Source organism: Schistosoma mansoni (assembly GCF_000237925.1).
Source record: "Schistosoma mansoni, WGS project CABG00000000 data, supercontig 0227, strain Puerto Rico, whole genome shotgun sequence".
NCBI lineage: Eukaryota > Metazoa > Platyhelminthes > Trematoda > Strigeidida > Schistosomatidae > Schistosoma > Schistosoma mansoni.
This window is the reverse complement of record NW_017386093.1, coordinates 223,222-249,170: the sequence shown is the minus strand read 5'-3', so window position 1 is coordinate 249,170 and position 25,949 is coordinate 223,222. Positions and strand designations below refer to the sequence as shown.

Sequence of the window (25,949 nt, the reverse complement as noted above, 5' to 3'; positions counted from 1 at the left end):
CATCTCATCTTGAACAAACACAATAACATAAGTCCAATCTATAAAGCTATGAAGAACGGATTAATCAATCACAAGACTAGAGGTTGATCGAGGAAAACAATCAACGAAAATGCAAGGGCAACAAATGAAGACAACCAATCTGAACCAAAGGCAACGAAACGCACTGATATGGCACTTATGGAATTATTGGAAAGCGCACTTCTCCAGGAATTAGGCATTGAAGATGTTGTTCTCCAAAATGACAATGGAGACTCCCTTCAATTGAAAAATGTAGCTCGGAGAACTTAACAACACTACTAAAACCACATCACTTGAACTGCTAATGGTACTAAATAACCCGAGTATTAATTAATTTACCAACAAATTAAACTACAATAATCGACTTTATGCTTTATCTTAATACAATAATACACAATATAAGAGAGTTGAAATTATCTGATTGATCAATAAGCTCATCTCAAATGAACAAATGAATTTCATTTAATAAGAAACTAAAAACAGCTGTCGACTGGTGCAAAAGATATTGGCGTCCCATAAAAAATATTTAAAAAAAACAATTTGCACATATTATTGATCATTATGAAAACTCAGAAATTTGTACGATACATACGAATCATCATCAATTCACAATAACCATTGATATTTTTCAATACATGCTTATAAAAGGCATTTTAAGTGTTGTACACTCTACTTTTCGCGTTAAAGGCGTTTTATGGAGATTAGTTCAATTTGTGTGTTGTATAACGGATAAACATATTTACCAGGTTCTATGTTACTTATGCCTGACTAACACTGTTAAAGAGACTGTCGTCATACTAAACAATTATCCAGTACTCTCTGGTTGCTTCAAGTCAAGTTTACTGGGTGCATGGAAACTGTTATTTGAATTGAAAAATCTCATCAAGATGATAAAAACAATGTATTATCAGTACAGCTTATCAACCACTTACCACATTATATAAACCAATACTCCATCGTTCAAACACAATTTGACCAGAAAATCCACTTAATATGGCAAACCAAAATTGTATTAAATAAAGACAAACATTTTTATAGAACGAATAAAGTATTAATTTAGTCAATCGATTATAGTTCCATGCACCATGTACCAAAAGTAATTTATTTAAGAAACGGAATTGGGCTATTGCATAGTCTGATGCACATGCTGCTTGTCTGCCTTCCATGCCGCTTATCCCAACACCAACATGAGCTGCCTACAAAAAATAAAGACGGAGATAAAGATTAGAAATGAAATGCCATGAGATTTTATGTAGTCTTCCAAAAAAGTAGTATATTTCGTGAAGATTTATTGTTTTGCTATAAATTGTCGACAACTAAACTAAGAAGGGATTGTTCAATACAACTTGATGAGATTCACCAACAAGAGTCCTGTAATACTCCTCTACCAAAAGTGGACTATCTTGATGATAGTCCAGCGTCTGAAAACTTAACCGATGATATGCTTCGCGACTGGGAAGATTCACCTTGAGTTGAGGTCGAGATAATCTTAACACTTATTTGTCGAGCTGCAGTTTTATGACCCAACCCAGACACCTGTATGGGGTAAAATCGAGTGGGGATAAACTCCAGTTGTCAAGTCATCTAAGTGTATCGTAGTCAGTAATTACGGTCGTGTTCTCGTTTATGTAGTCACTTAATTTTAGATATTTTGGAGTAATTTCTATTATAGAGTTCATTGGAAGTGTGGGGATTGCGATGTCGTGAATAATAATTTCTACTTCATTTTAATTAGCTGTCAGGTGTAAGGCAAATGAAAGTGGAGTTTATCTCTGGTCCTAAAACCTTGACCACACATCGACATAATTACAAAGCCATAAGTGGAAAAGAACTACGTGATCGGTCTGTAGTTAATAACCAATAACCTGAGGAGGGAAGAGCATTTCCGAAATTTCAGTTCTGTTCAATACGTACATTGTTGAAACAAACAGACACGATAACTCACCAGCCGTTTTCATCTAAAACTCATAACGGAATCGAACATGATACTTTAATAAGAAACCGCGATTAACGTTGTCGTTAATCAAGTCAAGTTTGAGAGACATTAACTTACTGAACTAAAACGAATGAAGACCTCATAATTCACCGCAAATTAATCGGTGTTAAAAATATAGGTCACTGGCTATGGACATGCTACTCGAACAATACCGAAGGTACATTGCGAGATTTGATAGTTCTATACCATGTCTGATCATTAATGCGCATTTAGTGGGGAAGTTTCAATCAACAACGAAAAAATCTGTCCATTTCATCAGGGATTTTTTAATAACTCCCTGAAATGAGCCCACTTCGTTTAGAAGAATATTCTTTTAATCACATAACACATTTGGATTACCAGATAAATGGTTAGTTATCAACATGGGGTTGTGTAGATTGTTGAGTTTCATTAAAACCTCAAAAATATCAAAGTCAGACAACCCGTAAAGACCTGAAAGCATTGGGTAGCCGTTTCGTCGTAGCATGAGACACTTCAACGGTAATCATTAACCACTCCGTGGCCGAGAATTGAACGCACGACCTCTTGTCCGTGTCTCATCTGATTTCTGTACTGCTTCTGGTCAACACATTGTCTCTATTTGCCATCCTCTTTTCACCCCTTCTATTAAGATCAGTAAAATTGTGTAACGTGCAGTGCAGTGAATAGGAGTAAGATGTACATATATATACAAATGGAAGAGCATGAATCATCGAATCAATTAAGTGGTTAATAGTTAGGCTAGCAGAATGAATACATGCGCAGGCAGTAAGCAATGCTCAAGCGCACATAATAAAGGTACAATATTATAGATAGGTTGTTGTTGTACGAATGACTGTCCATTAAATAAGTTAACAAAAGGGCTTAGCCAAATTAGATGCAAGCAAACTCAATTGTATGTGAGCTGCTGATATAGTCCAACTTCCAGATCGATAGGCCGTATACCATAAGGGTCGGTCGTACACAGGTCAAATCGCGATACTACTGGTGGTTGTTGAGCAATCAATTGAATGGAATTCATCAGTGTACATCAACGTACTGGACTATAAGATAGCACTTGACAGAGTGGATAGGAGAACCTTATGTAAACTTTCTCGACATCATGGTTTACGTGAGATGATCGTCAACGTCGTCAGGAATTCATACGACGGGCTACACAACAAAGTGGTGCATGGAGGACAGCTGACAGATTTAATCCAAGGTAGAACCAGTGTCAGACAAGCCTGCTTACTCTCTCCGTTCCTCTTTCTTCTGGTGGTTGGTTGGAGTGTAAAGACCTCCACATCTAAGGAAAACATGGAATACAATAGACAGTTTGGATGCAACTAGATGATTTGGATTTCTCGGATGACCTAGCTCTTCTACACCAACAGGTGAAGACAACCAGTGCAGCGTCGACCTCTGCAGCAATAGGCCTCAAGATACACAAGGGAAAAAATCAACACAACACAGAGAGCACTAGGCCAATCATATTTGATGTAGAAGCTCTGGAAGAGGTGAAAAAATTTACGTATCTGGGCAGCATCATCTATAAACAAGTAGGATCTGAAGGCAAGGATTGGTAAAGCAAGGACAGTATTCCTATAGTTGAAGAACATATGGAACCCAAAACAACCGTCAATCAAAATCAAAGTCAGCATCTTCAATACGAATATCAAGGCGGTCCTACCGTACGGAGCTGAAACTTGGGCAACTACCATCAAAAAAGTACAAGTAATAGACGTAAGTATGTAAGTAACTATTCACATCCACTTTTGGCTGGTGTGGTGCGGCTAGTTACTTAGTTTAAACACAAGACTGGACACAGTAAGGAGCTAATTAGTAGAGGACCGATGGGAGCTTATTAGCCGACTCGAAGTTAATGGTGCTGGTTAGGCGTGTAATTGGCCAAATCAGAAACACAATGCTACGGAGTAAATAACAGACCAAGTTATAAGTAAGACTCTGATTAGTGAGTAGGCTCGTTATATTGGTCAGTGGGTCACAAGACGTAACATAAACTAAGGACCAATGTACTACTAACAGAAAACTTACTTGTATCATTCCTACATCATTCGCTCCATCGCCTATAGCCAGAGTGACTGCATCTTTGATTGACTGACGAACTAATTTTACCAACTGTGCTTTTTGCCATGGACTAACTCTACAACAAAATATGTTTTAAAAATAAAATAATATGAAATGGTTAGCCAGTAAAAAGTTACCTTCCCACTCTCAGCCTTTAGAAAGAAAATCGAACTACTGAATTTCATCATAATAACTTAGCAGTATTGTTTCTACGCTAAATTGAACACTATTGAACACACGTGTAAATTACACAAGGAAATTATTAAACTTTGATAGTATTTTCTAAATCTAATTATAATTTAGTATTCTTTACTAACCAATATTATAAAATCAAATACTCTGACATGAAGTGATTTCATATACTAATGAAAAATGTTTTAGAGATACACATAGTGTTTCAAACACACTTTATCAACAGCAACATAGCAGGAATGTCAGGTCTAAGAGGTAGATTTGTGTGTATTTTTTTGTCTAGTCCAAGGATTGATGGACCAATCAGTCATTGTGCAAGTGTAATGTTAACATTAACACTGCTGGATCCTTGTTCAGTGGTTTAGAAGCTAGGCGTTCGCATGGGACGGAAGTTCCTGTGTTTGAGTCCTGCGTGAGAAATCGCCGGTGCGTACTGATGAAGAGTCCCATACTAGGACAAAACGACTGTCCAATGCTTCCATGTCTTAAAAGGTGGTCTGATATATTAAACTACTTGCTATAACTCTAGGTGTCCCAGATCTGAGAGTGTGCTGTCGTTCACAATCAAAAGATGCACAATTCCAGTCAGCTCAAGCTACATAAGCTAAATGGGGAACGAATCAATATGGCTGCGGTCAAAAACAAAATGTCAAGTACAACATCGTAAATGTAGTTCATGAAAAACATAGAAACTCAGCGAAACGTGTGTAAAACAAGAATAAGTAACATTATCTCAGCTAGAATAAAAAATCGTAACGGAATATGCAGCTAAAGGAGTTAAGAAAAATAAACTGAAAATGTGTTAATGAAGAGGTTTTGTGATGATGAGAAGTATTAGAATTGTTGCATTAACTAGGCATTCCCGAAACAGTGCAATTTGAACCAAACAGAACTAGGTTAGCATCAACAAACGTATTGTGTTTAGAATTCCAAATCAAGCATACATCAAGTACAAAAGAATCATCACTTCATACAAACGCCGCGAGTTTCCATACTCAATTACACAAAACTTAAGTACTCATTGAAAAATAATTTTGTAAGCTAGTGAGCTTTATAAAACAACGAAAAATACACTACTACAACCGGATTGATCACCGACGAATGTTGTTTGTAAATGATCAATATTTTTGAATAATTAAAGCAGTAGATGAAAATCATTTGATGTTGTCTACATGTTCAATTATTTAACGAAGTGTGTGAACATTATATATATATATATATATATATATATATATATATATATATATATATATATATTTACAACTTGCCTGCAACATATAACCGATTTACAGGATAAAGCAACGTCCAAAAACTGTTCTCTGCATTCACATAATAATGCAAACTCCAGTGTCTGAAAGTGTTTGTAAGAAATGCATTCGACATATATATATATATATATATATATGAACTGATTAATAATAAAGGTTGAACTCATTTCCTATCCATACAGCTAATATTTTATGCTTTAATATGTATACTTTTGGCTAAAACTGAAGTGAATTTCAACATATTGTGAACTTACTCTGGAGCTACATTCGTTTATCGATGTAATCGACCACAAAGCTATGCAACTCTATCTTTGAATACACAACACACAATCTGACCATAATCGTCTATAAAAAACTGTTCCGGTATAATCGACTATTTTATGAAGTAAAGAAAGCGTCAACATGAACACAACGCAACAAAATACACGCGTCATCTAGACCTATCTGGACGATATACTCATTATAGGCACAGACCAAATGGACTTGGAAAAGGTGGATATGGTGTTCACACGGATAAATTCGGATTCCAGGTACGTTCTGAGGAATGAAAATTCCGAATGGAAGAAGTACGCTATCTGGGCTTTATAATAGATAAAAAATGAAGATCAGATACTAAAAACATCGACACTATTAAGATTATGTCTGATTTGACTGATGCACTCATATAGGGATCTTTTTTGCGAAGTCAGACACTATGGAATCTTCTTTCTTGGACTTCCATCACCTACGTGCATCACCAAATCATCTACTGAAGATAAGTAATAGATGGAATTAGTCGATTGATGTTCAAGAAGTCTTCATGAGAATAAAAAAGATGTCGTCAGACTTTTCCCTTATGTAAAACATACAGCCCTACCAAATGTGGTTGCTTTCGATGCTTCGAACTAAGAGAACAGGATCAGTTATTTCACATACCTCAAAGATCAGAAAAGGCTACTGCTCAAGCCACAAGATCGCTGAGTGACAGAAAGAAACCACTATCAAATAGAAAAAGAAGCTCTGTCCATTATTTCCGCCATGAAAAAAGCCACAAAAAGCTGCCCAGTGGTCAGTTCATGAGTTAAACAGACCACAAACCACTAAGCGAAGGTTTCAGACCCAAGAATACCATTCCAGTATACACAACAAAGCGTCCATAACGTTGGAGAACTACACAGTTGAGCTATGATTTGAAAATGAAGTGCCGAACAACGAGTGAATCTAGACAAGCAGAGGCTCTGTCAAGATTAGTCCCATTCAAAACCAGAGGGAGACTTATTGGTGGCAGCTATAGAACGTGAAGCCAAAGTTCACAGAGTATTACCGGATGTGGTTTCTAGATTACAGGTAACTTTTCAAGCTATCAAAGAAGCCACCGTGAAGAGTAGTTTCTTGAAAGAAATAAAGAGTGATCTCCTGACCAAATAGCCAACGTCTAAGCTCCGAAGCGAACTGTTACAGTATTATTAGCGGAGACTTACTTTACTTTACTAACGCCTGTTACTCCCAATGGTGCATAGGCCGCCGACCAGCATTCTCCAACCCACTCTGTCCTCGGCTTCCTTTTCTAGTTCTATCCAGTTTTTGTTCATTCTTCTCATGTCTGTCTCTATTTATCGGCGTAATGTGTTCTTTGGTCTTCCTCTTCTCCTCTGACCTTCAGGATTCTATGTGACACAATTAGGTGATTTCCTCAAGGTGTGCCCAATCCACTTCCAGCGCTTCTTCCTGATTTCTTCCTCTGCTGGAATCTGGTTTGTTGTCTCCCACAGTAACTTGTTGCTGATAGTGTCTGGCCATCGGATCCGCAGTATCTTGCGTAGACAGCTGTTAATAAACACTTGTATCTTCTGGATAATGACTTTCATAGTTCTCCACGTCTCCGCCAAACACAATAGAACTGTCTTGACATTTGTATTGAAAATTCTAACCTTGGTGTTGGTTGACAATTGTTTTAGCTCCAGATGTTCTTCAGTTGTAAATATGCTGCTCTTGCTTTGCCGATCCGCACCCTCACATCTGCATCAGATCCACCGTGTTCATCAATGATGCTGCCCAGATATGTAAAGGTTTTCACCTCCTCCAAAGCTTCTCCGTCAAGTGTAACTTGATTGGTGCATGTTGTATTGTATCGGATAGTCTTGCTTTTCCCTTTGTTTATATTGAGACCTACTACTGCTGAGGCTGCTGCTACACTGGTCGTCTTCTCCTGCATTTGTTGTTGCGTTTGTGATAGAAGAGCCAGATCATCTGCGGAGTTTAAATCGTCAAGCTGCATCCTGCCTGTCCACTGTATACCGTGATTTCCTCCAGATGTTGACGTCTTCATGATCCAGTCGATCACCAGGAGAAAGAGAAAGGGTAAGAGTAAGCAACCTTGCCTAACACCGGTCTTTACCTCGAATGTGTCGGTGAGTTGTCCTCCGTGGATGATTTGGCATTTTAGTCCATCATAGGAGTTCCGTATGATATTGACTATATTTTCAGGAACGCCGTAGTGTCGAAGAAGCCTCCATAGTGTCGTCCTGTCCACTCTATCAAATGTCTTCTCGTAGTCAATGAAATTGATGTAGAGTGATGAATTCCATTCGATTGATTGTTCCACAATGATGCGTAGAGTTGCGATTTGGTCTGTACACGATCTATCCTTACGAAATCCAGCTTAATGATCTCGAAGTTGGGCGCCCACGGAATCCTTCATCCTGTTTAACAATACTCTGTTGAAGACTTTTTCTGGTATTGAGGGAAGAGTGATGCCCCTGTAGTTATCGCACTTGCTGAGATCGCCTTTCTTTGGTATCTTGATCAGAATTTTTTTTTCAGTCTATTGGTACTTGTTCTTCGTCCCAAATCTTACTGAAGAGGATGTGGAGTATCTTGGCAGTTGCTGCTACATTAGCTTTTAGTGCCTCTGCCGGGATGTTGTCTGGTCCCGCTGCTTCGCTGCTCTTGATTTGTCTAATGGCCATGCTGATCTCTTCAATTGTTGGTGGGCAAACATCGATTGGGAGGTCTGTGGGTGCTGCTTCGATGTTGGGTGGGTTCAGTGGAGCTGGTCGATTCAGGAGCTCTTTGAAGTGCTCTACCCACCTGTTTCGTTGTTCTTCAATGTCGGTGATTACTTTGCCTTCCTTCCTTTTCACTGGTCTTTCTGGCTTACGGTAATTCCTTCTATTCCCAGGGCAGAGTTTAAATGGTTTGAATAATTTTTTCTGGTTAGCGCTTTTTTCTAGCGAGTTGGTTTTCTACGGGATGGGGTCGCTAACCCCATGCCCAACCCTCCTCCTTTGCCCGGGCTTGGGACCGGCAGTAGCCCCCGGAGGAGCTACAGGCGGAGAGGTTAACTAATAATAATTGACTGATGCGTCATGTTCGGTCACTGCATTGAAGTCTCAGGAATCCTCCAACATCAATTCTCGAAACAGTTTAACAAAAGACATACGAGAATAACTAAAGACATTGACACGAAGCTATGAATATTGGCTGTCAATGGACTATACGACCGAAAAAAAGCCGCAGTTGCTGGTCCTGCCTACAAACTGCTAAGAATCTTGCAAAATGTAAATCACAACCTTAACCGATACCGGATAATCCCTAACGAAGAACGTATGCTGATTTTGCTGGCCCTATACATGATAAAAATTATTTGGTCATCATGGATGCTTTCACCAATTAGTCGGAAGTTTACGCTATGCTGAAACTGACAGCGGAAGGGACACCATCGAATGTTATCGGGCTAGTTTAGCCTTTTCAGGTTTCCGGAGATCTCATGGTACATAATTGAGATCGTTGACACTTAAGTAGTTCTATAAGGAAAGAGAATTACACATTAACGACCTCCACTGCGGCACCCACAGTCCAAAGGGCAAGCGGAAAGGCTCTTAAATACGTTAGAAATGCGTCGAATGAAGGGAAGAGGAAATACCAACGCAGGTAGTAAGTACATTTTCAGCGTCCTATCGAGCTACCCCTAATCCTTCGATGTCGGGGGGGGGGAAGTTCTCCATCTGAATGCATGTTCGGGGGAAAAATTCGAACTATCTTCAATAGCATGCTGCCACTCAGACGAATAGACAGATCTAAGAAAAAAGAACCTACTCGCAGCTTTCATGTGGGAGAAAGAGTACTAATTAGATCATATCAAGGTAAAAACAAATGGAAAGCTGGAAATGCTGTTAAAGTATTGTACCTGGTTCGGGGAAGTGATGACGCGTACAGAAGATATGTAAATCAGATGCTCAGGGATGAAAGGACAGTTATCATACAAGACGGACATTCATTTGACACATCGATGGACACTTTTCGAAAGAGCTCTAACGAGCCAGAAAACGGAAAAAACACAAGATCAGAAGGATTCAACCATCACAAGAAATGAATCTTAAACGTAATGTAGTGACAAGGTTACAGATGAAACTCAACAGGATATCAAATTCCGGAAATCCCGAAAAGTGAAAGTGTTAAGACTACTCCAAGAAAGCGCGATGTTGCCTCCAGATGCTCTAAAGGAGGCGAAGTGATTCCATCTGATCACAGTCTGCTAGAATTCCTAGAATATCTAAATGGTATGCTGTGGTAAGAATACCGTAACAAAATTCTTGTTGCAGATTGGGTGGATTATAATGATGCTTACAGACTATAACAAAACCTATAAATACAACTGCTTTTCTGTACATTTTGACATTTACTTCAGTGAACGCCCTTTTGATTTGCGACTTCGAAAAGAGGTTCTACACGTTCAACTGCGGACGTTGTATACCATATTAATCGTAATCAAGCAGAAAACTTGACAGAAATAAGTTAAAATTGTATATTATCTAGAATAGTTTTAGTGTGTGAAGGAATACAGGAAGTGAGCTTTGTCCTAACTAGGATACGGCAGTTGGATGTCTGAACTAAGTTCAGATAGTCAATTGGTATAATGTTTATAATGTTAATGGAAAAGGAGTGAGTAATCCTATTGTCGAAAGTCAGTGAACCATAGCACTGGGATGCAGATACATTCTGTTTGGGATACTAGATCTCCAGAAATCACTTGGTAAATGTCTCATTTTTTTAATCTTACTATAGAAACTTAATCTTCTCGTTTTTCAGCCAAAATCGCATATTTTCACATTCAGATTGTATTTCCCACTTGGAAGGACCCTAAATGTCATTGGTTCGTTTCCTTTTTGAATACGCTATTTCGCGACGCTTCTCAAGGATATTTTTATACTGTATAAATACGTTTGAGTTGTGTGCCTGTTTGTTCGTACTTTTAAATGCTTGTGGAAAATACTTCGCCTTCTAGTTAACTGGGCTGGGGTGTAGTGAATAGTAGGCTTGTCTTGTCGTTGTGTTAGTGATCCTTCGTTACGTTTGCCGATTTCAGGTAATCTCGTAATATCTTCAAAACTAACACATTCACGTCATGATAATTCTTAAGTAAGACTAATTGACTTATGCGACTTTCACTATTCAAATATGCAGGTACACCCTCAGGTTACTACTTCATTTGATAGATATACTATTCAGTATGATGACCGAGTGAACAACACACATACATTATTATATTTCTATGACCAAAAAATATGATGGAACACTGACTTGACCATCAACGATTAATGCAAAATCATTCTCCATTCGTATTCGATCGCCGAAATCTTCAATTAAATTCACTAATTGTTCACGCGTCTGATCCAACGACTTGGTATTCATAGTTAGTAAGCTTATAGATTGCGTTAATAACTGACACGAATAACCTATTTGGAAAAAAATAAGAATAAAGTAGGAAATGTAAACAATTGGGGGAGGCAGTGATAGCTTACAATACAGATTTATTTATTTAGACACATAAATATTGGTACAAAGAAGCGCCAGATACATATGTGCCGCACAAATAAAATGAGATTTGTGTGAAGGCTGTGATACTGCCCAGATGCTCAAACTGAAGCAGGTGGTTTTCTTAGGGGGCCACACCTGGAGCCTTTGAGCTAAAGGTCTGATCCACAAGGCAGTGGAGCATCGTAAAGGAGATGCAGTCCCATGGTAGCCGATGACCAACGATTGATTCATACGCTATTTGTTCCTTCAGGATACTGGAGCCCATGTGCACCATTGGTTTGGAATCAGGGTTTTCTAACTCCCCTAGGTGGGGTAACCGTGTCCACCGACCCAGATAGAGAGCCGAGCATCTGGTTTTCGTCCTCTCAATTTTGTAAACAACAGTAGTGACACGAGAAGGCAGTGAGTAGGACTTCAGTGGCAGAGGCTTTAACCGGGTTGGTGGATATAGAGGGTTTAGCTAGGGGAATCGGAAGACCCTGATTCCGAACCAATGGTGCACATGGGCTCCAGGATCGTGAGGGAACAAATGGTGTATGAAACAATTGGTCACTGGCTACCATGGGACTGCATCTCTTAACCTTGCACCACTGCCTTGTGGAATAGACCTCTAGGTCGAAGGCTCCAGTTGTGGCCCTCTAAAAAAGCCGCCTGCTTCGATCTGGACACTCGTGTAGTATCACAGCCCTCGCGCAAACAAATGAAATAAAGCTTTCCGCCCACAATGCTATTTTCCCTCATACTAAAAGTCAGACAATTTACATTATTATTATTATTATTATTATTATTATTATTGTTTACCAAGCTTATTCACTCCATTATATTCTTAATTTGTGTATCCTTACTTTCCAACTTATGCAGTAGCTCGCTCATGGTCGAAACTCTGTTCTATCGAAACGATCTCCAGTCACTGTCTGGTCCAAAGTGAATGCTTTTACCAAATACGAATACTGAACCAGTTTTTCTGAAATTACGTACGCCGTTCGAACTGGCTTCCTTCAACGTTCACACACTAATGCAGATCGGACAACAGATAAGGCTGGCTATGTCTTTGGAAAGTCTTAATGTTGACGTCTGTCGTCTATCCGAGACCCGTATTCAAGACTCTGGTGAAGCACTAAAAATTCGCTCTCCATCTGTCGCTTCAAAATGTTTGTTTTACGTGAATTTATCCGGAGACGTTTTAGCATCATAGTCTGGTCTTGCTAGCGTCGCAATAAGCGCGAGAGCTGAGGCAGCAATAGTCCATTGGATCCTCATAAACAGTCGTTCATGTGCTGTGAGATTAGAAAGCTCCATTACAATGACAAGAAATCGGCTTGAGATACGATGTCTTTTCGTCATCTTCGCTTATGCTCCGACAGATTGCAGCCCCGGTGCAACTAAGGATGAATTTGACCATCAGTTAACAGTTCTTCTACATAAAGTGTGTTTGACAGATATTGTAGTACTATCCGGAGACCTGAATGTTTAGGTCGGGCGTCAAGGCATAGAAGAGAGTCGTTTAGGTGGTCGGTGAGAACTTGTTGGCCGCAGGTCAGATAACGGTGACCGTCCACTGCAACTGTGCTCAGACCACAACCTGTTTCTGGCTTGCACTAACTACCGGCACAGTCGTCGCCGATGGACCACCTAGCGTCCTCCCTCTGCACCTCAAACCCGGACTCAGATTGATCACATCGCGACCAGCTACCGCTGGCGTTGTTGTGTACAAGACTTCCGTTCCTTTTGGAGTACCTATTTGGACTCTGATCATGCCATGGTCTGCGCAAATCTTACCTTACTTGTCAGTGACCAACAAATTGACCGTCATCAAAAGATTGATGTTAGTAAACTGGTTGCAACTTCTGTTGCAAGTAAGTATCAAACTGAGCTAGCTTCTACGCTAGATACTCTCCCACCGAAAAGTATGGATGAGCATTAGTTGCAATTGCACGACGCCATGGAAACGGCGAGCGAAATCGCTTGTGGTTTTGCGGAACATCCCGCTTAGAAGCACTGGGCTTCTTCGGGCTCCTTACAACTGATCCAAGCCCGTCGATCTACTCCGGGTGACCGTGAGTTTGACCACAAACGAAGGCTGTTACGCAACGAAATTTCGCAAAGCTTGCGTAACGACCGAGAAGCTTTGTGGTTAGAACGTGCCAATGAGTTAGAAGCAGCAGCTGAATCTGGCAACTGCAGGAAGCTCTTTCAACTCATCCGAGCCACTGGCAGCAAGAAGTCTGGTGTGAGTGAAACAATCTGTGAGGATGACGGGATATCAATCACTAACACCTATCGACGTCTTGGACGATGGGCGGAATTCTTCGAAGGGCAGTTCAACCGGCCTGCTGCTCCGGCAACATCGATCAGATTGACTCGCCCTCCATAGCCAGTGACGACTAATCCACCAAATGATGCGGAAGTCCGCAAGGAACTCAAACTCTTGAAACGCTACAAATCACCGGGACCAGATGACTTACCCCCGGCTCTTTCTAAAGATGATGGTGACTTTCTGACTGAGGAATTGACTGTGTTGTTTACAAAGGTTTGGGAGCTAGAGATTTTTGGCATTTAGGACGTTAGCTGGTGGTTCTACATTATAAAGCTATTAAGTAAGTACTCGTTCAATCATACCTGTTACTTTGACGTGGTGATTAGGTATGCGTATCGTGATAACTTAATTGAACTATATTAGCTAAAACGTTAGTTTTCCTAAGTTTTAATTCACTAGGTAGGTCAGTAGGGGTTGGAAAACGTCAAGCTCGAAAATGGTATATTCCACCTTGTCCCATGGATTGCATCTACAGTCGTAAGGAGTTAAGGGTACATTAGCACACAAAAAACTACTTGCTAAAAGACCGTATGTCACCGGCTTCAAGTGGTTGTCCCTTTTGAAGTTAGTATATACTAGTTCAGCCTCATGAGGGAAACTATCAACTAAGGTGAAATCAAGCATTTCAGTTTTCATCACTAAAACAACTCACTTGTCCATCACGTCACTATTTAACAATGACAACAAATTTTTAAAAAAACTATCTACTTAGAAGTTAGTGTCCCATGGCAAACTAACTGATCGACAAACAAGACGCGAGATGAAAACTCACAGACACATATAGAAAACAGTACTCACCAATATTAATAGCTGTTTCTTGTTTATCTCCAGTCAGAACCCAAATAGAAATACCAGCTCTCATTAAATTAGATATAGTATGTGGTACGCCTGTTTGTAATTTATCTTCAATGGCAGTTGCTCCAAGAAGTTGAAGATTCTGTTGAACGAAAGATGAGTTCTCTTAAAAATTGAAATCTGATTAATATGTAAAAGCGATAAATATCACGATCAAATATGTATAACAAACGACTAAGTACCAAAACAAAGAAAGAGAGGGTGGGTTATATGCCCTCTTCATTGACTTCGATCAAAGACAATCGAGTAGTATCACGAGAAATCACATGAAGCGTGGATTTAAATCCATTATACAAACATATACATGATAAATCATTTACCATGCACATATTTATGAAGTTGACTTGAAAAACGTTATAATGTCCTATGATTGACTGAACAGAAGTTTGTACCTGTGATGTAATGACTGAAAAATGACAGTTTTAAGCACTTACCCAACACTCGCCACATTATGGCTGACAATATATATATATATATATATATATATATATATATATTGCTGAGCGTAAAATAAGGCAAATGGGAGATAAACAAACATGGAGAGCAGAAGATTAACTAACTAACTTGTTCAATTTCATTAGCAACCAATTCTAGCTTAGCTTCACGATCATTTAATGCTGTGCTAGCTTTGTAAAAATTTGCTACCCATTTATTATAAAATGCTGGATCAACTTCAGTCCATGCGATGCATAACGTTCGTAGACCTGAAATATAAAAATCAAAATACTTGATTTCACAGTAAAAATTATGATTATTATACGTTGAAACATTCCAAGGATCAATATACCAATCGTTACACAATTTTACTGATCTTAGTAGAAGGGGTGAAAAGAGGATGGCAAATAGAGACATTGTGTTGACCAGAAGCAGTACAGGAATCAGATGAGACACGGACATACAGACCGGTGATTCACATGACAAAAACAAGTCACAGGACATTGACAATTGTGTCAGAATACAACAGCCCTAATAAATAAAAGTATTTTATGAACATGAGTTGCGTATGTCCAACCACTACATATCATGACACGTTCGCCGATGTATGAGTAGGTTGGAAGAAAGTTAGAAAAAGACAAACCAAAAATATGGTGCTAGTCTATGAACCCATCGACAATTAAGCTGATTTCTGCTATTAGATGCAAACTAGCGTGTTGAAATGTGTCATTATTGTAAACAATGATTGGTGATGTCCAGTGGTACGGGTAAAAATTAATTGCAATCGTGCAGGTGAATTCATTCTTCGTTTTCCGTAGATCTTGAGTATCAAAATTAGCTCGCAAGTTTTGTTTAACAATTTAATTTTATTTTCGCGAATATGATAGTACTAATAATAATAATTTCAAAACGGAGGTTTCAGTGGCTAAAGCACTAGACTGTTTATCGACAAAACTAATAATTGGCAGATACTGGCGATACTCCTCAACTTAATATTGAATGGTCTGGTATCATTAGGCCTCCCGTCTCGGACATGGCTAAAACATATAAATCTGTGTAATTGGTGAGTCGAAATAAAATTAGACAATAGATTTGGTGGATAAATGGATACCTTATCAGAAAATGTACATTCATTAACACGTAAAACAAGAACAAAACAATTTACCAGTTTTAGCGAAATTTTCCAGATGATCCATAGTTGACTGAGCGAATAGACTAGTGCTGGCCAACCGTTCAAATATAACAGTATCCTGTAATGTAAAAGCAACAATAACAATTTCAAACGGTTTGAAATGTAAAATGATAGTGAAAGTCAAGTTGCTTTCAACGTTCATATCGCTTATTTAGCAAATGTTTGAAATACTCTATTGTTGATTTTCAAAACTAAATTAGGACCATTACTTGCCGGCATTATATTTGCCAAAAAAGGTAGCGTTCGATACCTGACTATCGTTACATACTACTTATGTGGATATAAGTATACGCACCACGATACCTCTGTATTTCTCACAGTTTCTGAGATCTTTTTTTAGTATCTTGATGAGGTATCCTACTTCCCAGTTCGTTGGCACTTGTTCTTCCTCCCAAATCTTCCTGAATAGAATGTGGAGCATGTTTTCAGTTACTTCTATGCCTGACTTCAGTGGGTATATTGTCGGGTCGTGCTCCTTTCCCACTCTTGATTTGTCTGATGGCCATGCTGATTTCTTCGATCTTTGGTGGAGTGACATATACAGGAAGGTATGTGTGTGTTGCTTCCATGTCCAGTGAGTTCTTCGAAAAGTTCTACCTATCCTTTCCTCTGCTCTTGAATCTCAGTGATCGCCTTGCCTTCTTTGTCTTTAACTGGTCCCTCTAACTTACCTTATTTTCCTGTTAGTTTTTCCGTTGTGTCACATGGTTGTCTCATATTTCCTTATGTTGTAGCATTTTCTGTTGTTATTGCTAGGTCTTGCACGTATTTCCGCTTGTCGGCTTTAATATTCTTCTTCACCTGTTTGTTTACTTCTGTGTATTCGGTCTGTGTCTTGGCTTTCTCTGCTCTCGTTCGACCGCTGTCTTCTTGTTTTTCCTAGCTTGAATTCTGCCCAGGATTTCAATGGAGATCCATTCCTTATGATGATACCTCTTGAGATCGAGAACCTTCCGACACGTTTAAGTTAGTTATTATCTAATCGCTTTCCAGTTTCCTCTATAGAAGTTTCATCTTTGAGTAGATTGTGTAAGGCTTTGAACCTGCTACTGAGAGCTATCTTGAATTCGTCGTGTTTGTCAGCATCTCGAAAGAAGACTCTCAAACCTTTGTAATGCTGTTTCCCCAGTTGTCCAGTGCTTCTTTGGCTTCAGTTTTATCTTGGCAGCCACAATTTCTGGGACTTCGAAAAATCTTAACAATGTACAATTGAATTGTTTTTTGATTATTTTGAATACGTTCATTGCATCTACTTTAAGTATCGGCCTCCATTAGATGTAGTGCTGTGTAATTAATTACGCAGAACTCAGTCCCCGGAAGCATAGGCTCTTCTGAAAAAATGTTCATCAAAACTTGTAAATACCCGTTCTAGAATAGAGCTCCTCACTGGAGCTATTCCACGACCAAAGTCGTCTGGGAATCGAACTCAGAATCGTCAGTTTCACACAGGAATCCTTCAACTCTAGTCCTCTGAGTCGGGATCAAATAGTGTATAAGTTAGACAAGAGGTAGTGGGTTCAATTCTCGGCCACGGAGTGGTTAATGATTACCGTTGAAGTGTCTCATGCTACGACGAAACGGCTACCCAATGCTTTCAGGTCTTTACGGGTTGTCTGACTTTGATATTTTTGAGGTTTTAATGAAATTCAACAATCTACACAACCCCATGTTGATAACTAACCATTTATCTGGTAATCCAAATGTGTTATGTGATTAAAAGAATATTCTTCTAAACGAAGTGGGCTCATTTCAGGGAGTTATTAAAAAATCCCTGATGAAATGGACAGATTTTTTCGTTGTTGATTGAAACTTCCCCACTAAATGCGCATTAATGATCAGACATGGTATAGAACTATCAAATCTCGCAATGTACCTTCGGTATTGTTCGAGTAGCATGTCCATAGCCAGTGACCTATATTTTTAACACCGATTAATTTGCGGTGAATTATGAGGTCTTCATTCGTTTTAGTTCAGTAAGTTAATGTCTCTCAAACTTGACTTGATTAACGACAACGTTAATCGCGGTTTCTTATTAAAGTATCATGTTCGATTCCGTTATGAGTTTTAGATGAAAACGGCTGGTGAGTTATCGTGTCTGTTTGTTTCAACAATGTACGTATTGAACAGAACTGAAATTTCGGAAATGCTCTTCCCTCCTCAGGTTATTGGTTATTAACTACAGACCGATCACGTAGTTCTTTTCCACTTATGGCTTTGTAATTATGTCGATGTGTGGTCAAGGTTTTAGGACCAGAGATAAACTCCACTTTCATTTGCCTTACACCTGACAGCTAATTAAAATGAAGTAGAAATTATTATTCACGACATCGCAATCCCCACACTTCCAATGAACTCTATAATAGAAATTACTCCAAAATATCTAAAATTAAGTGACTACATAAACGAGAACACGACCGTAATTACTGACTACGATACACTTAGATGACTTGACAACTGGAGTTTATCCCCACTCGATTTTACCCCATACAGGTGTCTGGGTTGGGTCATAAAACTGCAGCTCGACAAATAAGTGTTAAGATTATCTCGACCTCAACTCAAGGTGAATCTTCCCAGTCGCGAAGCATATCATCGGTTAAGTTTTCAGACGCTGGACTATCATCAAGATAGTCCACTTTTGGTAGAGGAGTATTACAGGACTCTTGTTGGTGAATCTCATCAAGTTGTATTGAACAATCCCTTCTTAGTTTAGTTGTCGACAATTTATAGCAAAACAATAAATCTTCACGAAATATACTACTTTTTTGGAAGACTACATAAAATCTCATGGCATTTCATTTCTAATCTTTATCTCCGTCTTTATTTTTTGTAGGCAGCTCATGTTGGTGTTGGGATAAGCGGCATGGAAGGCAGACAAGCAGCATGTGCATCAGACTATGCAATAGCCCAATTCCGTTTCTTAAATAAATTACTTTTGGTACATGGTGCATGGAACTATAATCGATTGACTAAATTAATACTTTATTCGTTCTATAAAAATGTTTGTCTTTATTTAATACAATTTTGGTTTGCCATATTAAGTGGATTTTCTGGTCAAATTGTGTTTGAACGATGGAGTATTGGTTTATATAATGTGGTAAGTGGTTGATAAGCTGTACTGATAATACATTGTTTTTATCATCTTGATGAGATTTTTCAATTCAAATAACAGTTTCCATGCACCCAGTAAACTTGACTTGAAGCAACCAGAGAGTACTGGATAATTGTTTAGTATGACGACAGTCTCTTTAACAGTGTTAGTCAGGCATAAGTAACATAGAACCTGGTAAATATGTTTATCCGTTATACAACACACAAATTGAACTAATCTCCATAAAACGCCTTTAACGCGAAAAGTAGAGTGTACAACACTTAAAATGCCTTTTATAAGCATGTATTGAAAAATATCAATGGTTATTGTGAATTGATGATGATTCGTATGTATCGTACAAATTTCTGAGTTTTCATAATGATCAATAATATGTGCAAATTGTTTTTTTTAAATATTTTTTTATGGGACGCCAATATCTTTTGCACCAGTCGACAGCTGTTTTTAGTTTCTTATTAAATGAAATTCATTTGTTCATTTGAGATGAGCTTATTGATCAATCAGATAATTTCAACTCTCTTATATTGTGTATTATTGTATTAAGATAAAGCATAAAGTCGATTATTGTAGTTTAATTTGTTGGTAAATTAATTAATACTCGGGTTATTTAGTACCATTAGCAGTTCAAGTGATGTGGTTTTAGTAGTGTTGTTAAGTTCTCCGAGCTACATTTTTCAATTGAAGGGAGTCTCCATTGTCATTTTGGAGAACAACATCTTCAATGCCTAATTCCTGGAGAAGTGCGCTTTCCAATAATTCCATAAGTGCCATATCAGTGCGTTTCGTTGCCTTTGGTTCAGATTGGTTGTCTTCATTTGTTGCCCTTGCATTTTCGTTGATTGTTTTCCTCGATCAACCTCTAGTCTTGTGATTGATTAATCCGTTCTTCATAGCTTTATAGATTGGACTTATGTTATTGTGTTTGTTCAAGATGAGATGTTGTCTAGAATGCTGATGAAAGCTACGTTAATTGAATCATCTTGTTCAGTGGACACATCACTTCAAAAGAGCTATCAGCCCAAAATATTTAATTTTACAATAAAATTCCTCTTCTATAGGCATATAACTTGTAAATAATTAAAATATGTATATTTATCGAAATTCTTCGTTCTGATGACATTTATATTCATCCCTGCATGTTAGCGATTAGTTTTCTTCCTTAATATATTTTTCCGTCATCTAATATATTTGATATGTGAATTTAATAGTAGTCGCTTTTCGTGGAGTGGTTCTTTTGGATGTATATGAAAAGTAAAGTGGCTAACATCTATTCTTAGTGACCTGAGAGTGAGACCATGAGACAACTGCTTGGGGCCTGTCACAAACAAACTTTTCGTGGGTAATTTTTGTGTTAGCTACGTACTTGTTGAGACCTTGAGGCAGATCGGTGGGATAAAGCGAGGTGTTCATTTTATTGGTCGACCATTCTTGAACTGTCCTGTCTCCCATACGTTTTATGGTAATATCAAGAAAGCGGAACACGTCATTCTCTTTGTGATGCATAGTAAATTGTATGTTAGGATGAACATTGTTGAAGAGTTCTAACAGGTAGATTGCATGCTGTTTACTGTTACAAACAATAGACGTATCATCAAAATATTTAAAGTATTCCGTCCATTTGCTAATCGCTTGTTTAGGCACCGTAATTTCAAGATACCTCATGAAAAATCTGTCATAATTAGACCTAATAGACATACTATTGCTATTTGTTTCCCTGCTGAATTATTTAAATCTAGTTTGGGTTTATGTATCTTGAATCTCAGTTGGTCGTCCAAAATCGACATCGTCTTAGTGATATAATCAGCTGTACTCATAAGGACAACACCTCAACCTTTATCTGGTTACCTTCAATGTTTCTAAAGGCTGTCAGATGTTCTTTGGAAACAATATTCGTCGAATATTGTTATCGAGTGTCAAAAACCCGATTTATGTGTCCAAAAAGTGATGGTTACTAATCTTTCTTTGACTTAGTGACAAATATTGCTTCGTTGCATCTTAGAACAATTTTTCGACTTTTTCTTGTACTTGAGGTTTTTTTCTTTATTTCGACTGTCTTCCAAATTAGTAATCTTATTTTATCAACTGAGCTTTACTCATTTTATTACTATCAGCGTTAACTCATGGTGTGATCACGTGTATTCTGGCCGTTTGAACTCTTGACACAATCAACGGTGTGGAATGTTCTTTTACATAAGATATAATATTAACGATATTTCGTCTATTGAATTTATTTACACACTTGCTATATAATACTAATGTACTTTCAACGTAACTTCCAACTAAACTCTTTCATGTAATTAATTTGAACCCATGTCTCGATTATGTTTTAGATATCCAAGGTTGTAAGCACCTGACCAGAACCAAACGATATAAAATGAATTCATGCTATTCTGCTAGAGTCCTTGTCCTTGCTCTTCTCAAAAAGAACTATTTGAATAATATTAAGCTATTAATTTTCATTAAAAACCTTTTGTTTGCATGTTGAAACACGTTACAATCATATACAGTTACCAATTTGTTGAATTAACAATTTCAGTAAAGTGGAGGCCGGAACGTACTGATTTCGACCCTTGAACAGATCGTAAACATACACTAATAATGAGGAGCTCCATACTAAAATAAAAACAACTGTAATATTCTCCCCGGTTATAAGTGGTACATCATAACTGTAATCAAACTGTGATGAGAACGATCAACAATTTGTGAACCGATACCAATATCAAAATGTGTAAATCAGTTTTTTTTAAGAAAAGACTTTGAACCTGAGAAAAATACATTGGACTGTTTTATTTTAATAATGTTCACCGAGCGAAACAGTAAACATTTCAGTACTAAAAGTGGTATATTTAATGAATAATTTTTTTCGAAATGACTACTACTATTTACAATTGACTGATCACTGATCAGCATCTAGTGCATGAAAACCGGTTGATTGAATTGTGATGTGGCCACAAGTCTAAGTGATGGGTGGTTAGAAGAAGTCGACAGGAAACCCTTCTTGGCCTAGGTTTTGTGCTTTTTGACAAACGTCGGCAACATTTACATTTCATCCTGATGGAACTGTTGGTTCCGCCAACCTTAATTATCGACATGTTTCATGTGATGTAGAGTCACTTAGACTAGAGATCTGATTGCAACTTGATTGACAAGATTCAACTAGCACTAAGGACTTGATATATATGACATTGGTATCTATTCAGTGATCAGTCAATCGCAAATAAATATCAGTCCTACAGGTGGTCAATCATGGCCTGAATAAGTCAGTGGTAACATCTCCGATTGTAAAGCTGGGTGATACGGCAACATTAGTTAACTCATGATTATAGGTACATTACACTGACGAGTATCAAATAGTACGAAACCTAGGTCAAGTGGGGTTTTCTGTCGACTACCTTGAACCACTACCTTACAATGACTGTTGCTATCATTATTATTACACTGTCAGGCGTGTACTAAGAATCATTCTAGCTTCAAATATAGATTATATATTTCTGTCAAATTTTATTATTAATCCATAAGACTGAAACAAGAGAATGTATATAGCACAGAGAGTTTATGGAAATTACTGAACTTCATGGTTTACATCACGAACTGATCATAATTGGACATCCACTAAAATTTCATGCAGTTAGTTCCCTTTATGAATTTAAATAAAGACAGAAGTCAGGAAGCACAAGAAGGCCGGTTCGTCGCAAAAAAGAAGTCCACAGCAAACCCGAATCACGACCTTATTTGTTTTCTTTCTACTGTTTTTCAATTACCTTGCCTGTTATTATCACAGGACCTAGGGCAAAAAGAATTTCAGCCAATAAAGCTCCATTGAGTTATTACGGTGTTCAACTCCGATCTCTACACCCAGGTAGCAGAATACAATTGGGACAATAGAATGAGCTATGTAAAGGCGAAGTATTTCAAATTTCATGTAGGCATAGGCTGACGATACTGAATCGATTTGAAGATACTCATTAACATTATAGACCAGAATGTTTTAATCATTTCGATACAGCATAAGTCGAAAATTCATGATTATATGAACTTATTCAACTTGTTGACTGAGTCACCCTCCTACTATACCACTATTAAGTGCTACTTCATATTAAATTACAAAGTGTCCAGGCATATACATATGCAATGCATGTTCGAGCATAGTCGGTTGATTACAGTTTTGGGATGTCACATGTCTGTGATTGAGAATAAATACATTGGCAGAAAAGCTAAATAAGACATAGTATGATTATTTTTTCTTAATTAGAAAAGAAGACATGTAAATTCACCCTTACCGCTCCTTTGACCATTACAGAAATACGTCCATTAGGTTCACGAACTACAACACCCATACGCTTACGAAAACTGGTAAAATCAAGTACGTGCAATATTCCATAATGTTTCTCAACACCGCGCTATATTATTTTATTTAAAAAAAAGAGGAAATACAAACTATATAAATAGATCTATCAAACGAGGAAACAAAATTATGGCTTTAAATATGTTCATGAAGTTTTTGAATGGTGTCTAGTTGTAGGTTACGTTCTATGTAGGGCTTTATGAAGTAAATACATGCGTCCTCGCATAATACTGTATTTATACTCACAATGAATCTAAGTATCTACTTACCAGTTTGAACATTAACATATCATTAACCCAGCTGAGTCAAAGTAACTAATAACTTGTTCAGTATGTATATACATAATGGTAAAAGTTTGTGCTTTGCTGGTATTCAAGATTAAACCAGAGCAGTTTCTCAAAATAATAGGATGTTGATCGAATGTTTTGATATTCACCTGTATTTTCAAACGGACTAAAATCCAGATATTGTACAGAAGAGTAGTACTAAACTAATCAAATATCAGTCAACCGTGATTCAGCTTTTTTAAATGAAAATAGATATTTCAAAAGGAAAACGGTAACATTGCAAAAAATCTAGAATTTTGAAACACTAGAATTTCAGTTATATAATCTTAATCCTAGTACTCCTAAAAGAGCATCATCCTCTGAACTTGATACATTCATTCGCAAAGCATCATATCACAGTCACATAAGAGGCTTTATGTCAATAGTCCAACATTCTATAGCCGATACACCATCATCATATCACCATCTAAGTAAATCAACACACGAAGTATACGAAAAGCGAATGTCCAGAGATTTGACTGGGTCGGTGGATAAGGGGAACCACCTAGAGGAGTTGGAAAACCCTGATTCCAAACCAATGGTGCACATGGGCTCCAGAATCCTGAGGAAACAAATGGTATATGAACCAATTGTTGGTCACCGGCTACCATGGGACTGCATCTCGTTACGTTGCTCTACTGACTTGTGGATCAGACCTTTAGGTCAAAGGCTCGAGGTGTGGCCCCCCTAAGGAAACCAACTGCTTCCGTTTGAGCACTCAGGCAGTATCTCATCCCTCACAAAAATCAAATGATTCATGTGGCGTATGTCTATTTGGCACCTCTTTGTACCAATTTTTGCATGTGTAAATAAGAATAATGACAGGACAAAACAACAATTAGCTTATTCCGTCTTTAATGAAATTCCTAAAAAAAGCTTGTTTCAATGAAATCAAAAAAATGAATTAAATATATATAAAACAGTGAGTGTTCAGTTTACTTTTAATTGGTCATTTTCCTTTTCTCCATACACAACAGAAAGACACATCGTCAACCTGATGACAATCAGCCCAACTCAGTCTAACTCTTTACAAACTGACCATTATAAAACGTAATAGCATTTTAAAATCGGCTACTATAAACACTATGGAAATTCGATCAATCAAGCTAATCATAATGAACATAGAGATAGTACAGAGATGTTTATCGACACAAATCGTTACAGTACGTCGCTAAAGTAACATGAAATTATGTAGATGGCAGTTGCAGATATCAGTAATGATAAAAAAAACAAGATTAGACGAAGAATATGATTCAAGTAGAAAAAAATGAATTTATGGAATAAAGGATGATGAAACATATAAAACTCCAGATCTAGAGGAAGATGAATACATGTGAACCATATTGTTATATCCTAGTGAAGATTAAACTACCGGTAAATTTGGAGATTTATTAATGGACGAATATTATATATATATATATATATATATATTCCTGTTGTTAAACTGTTTAGTAATTAGACTATGTATATCTATATTCCCCTTATTATAAGCTTCGTTTTGACCTATAGAATATTATTATACGATTTACTGTTCCTAAATTCTGTTCAGTTTATAGATAACCACCTCCCACGTTCACAGCCACTTTTTGGCTTGAACTTGTATAAATGTTATTTCCTATTTTATGGTGTAATGCGGTCTGTTCGCATAGTATAAAAACCAAGTATGCTTGAAGCAAATGATTCGCATAGTGGGAGCTGTTATTGGCGTTCTGGACTCAACTGGACGGGCTAGGAGATCAAAGAATCAATAAGGATGCTAGGCTGCTCATACCGATCGAACATCATTGGTCTGGCGCAGTACTAAGATTAGATAAGTCGTGTTTCGATTGTCGATAAATTACTGGCCCTAAAGTCATAACACATATAACCTTGCATCTTTGTTCAGTAGTCACAGTAATCATGCGAACTTCAACCAGATGGAGTTTACACCTTAAAAATGGTTCAGATCAAAACAACTGTTAATGCCTTCATAGACTGATGTTATGCTTGAGCTTAGCTTCTTTTAACCTACTACCTACAAGTCAACCAACCCAAAAGTAAAGACAAACAAAGAA

At 37.7% G+C, this 25,949-nt stretch overlaps 1 protein-coding gene across 1 annotated transcript in view; it reads right to left on the bottom strand.

Moving 5' to 3' along the window:
- The window catches only part of Smp_104500 (phospholipid-transporting atpase), a gene marked incomplete at its 5' end in the record, with an annotated part of 95,906 nt that overhangs the window by 30,297 nt on the left and 39,660 nt on the right, over window positions 1-25,949 (bottom strand). Inside the window, 8 exons of the mRNA XM_018792661.1 lie at window positions 951-1,214; window positions 4,028-4,136; window positions 5,521-5,603; window positions 11,083-11,237; window positions 14,435-14,573; window positions 15,056-15,195; window positions 16,092-16,176; window positions 23,505-23,624. Coding sequence (XP_018644491.1) covers window positions 951-1,214; window positions 4,028-4,136; window positions 5,521-5,603; window positions 11,083-11,237; window positions 14,435-14,573; window positions 15,056-15,195; window positions 16,092-16,176; window positions 23,505-23,624 — 1,095 coding nt within the window. The remainder of the gene's footprint in view (window positions 1-950; window positions 1,215-4,027; window positions 4,137-5,520; window positions 5,604-11,082; window positions 11,238-14,434; window positions 14,574-15,055; window positions 15,196-16,091; window positions 16,177-23,504; window positions 23,625-25,949) is intronic.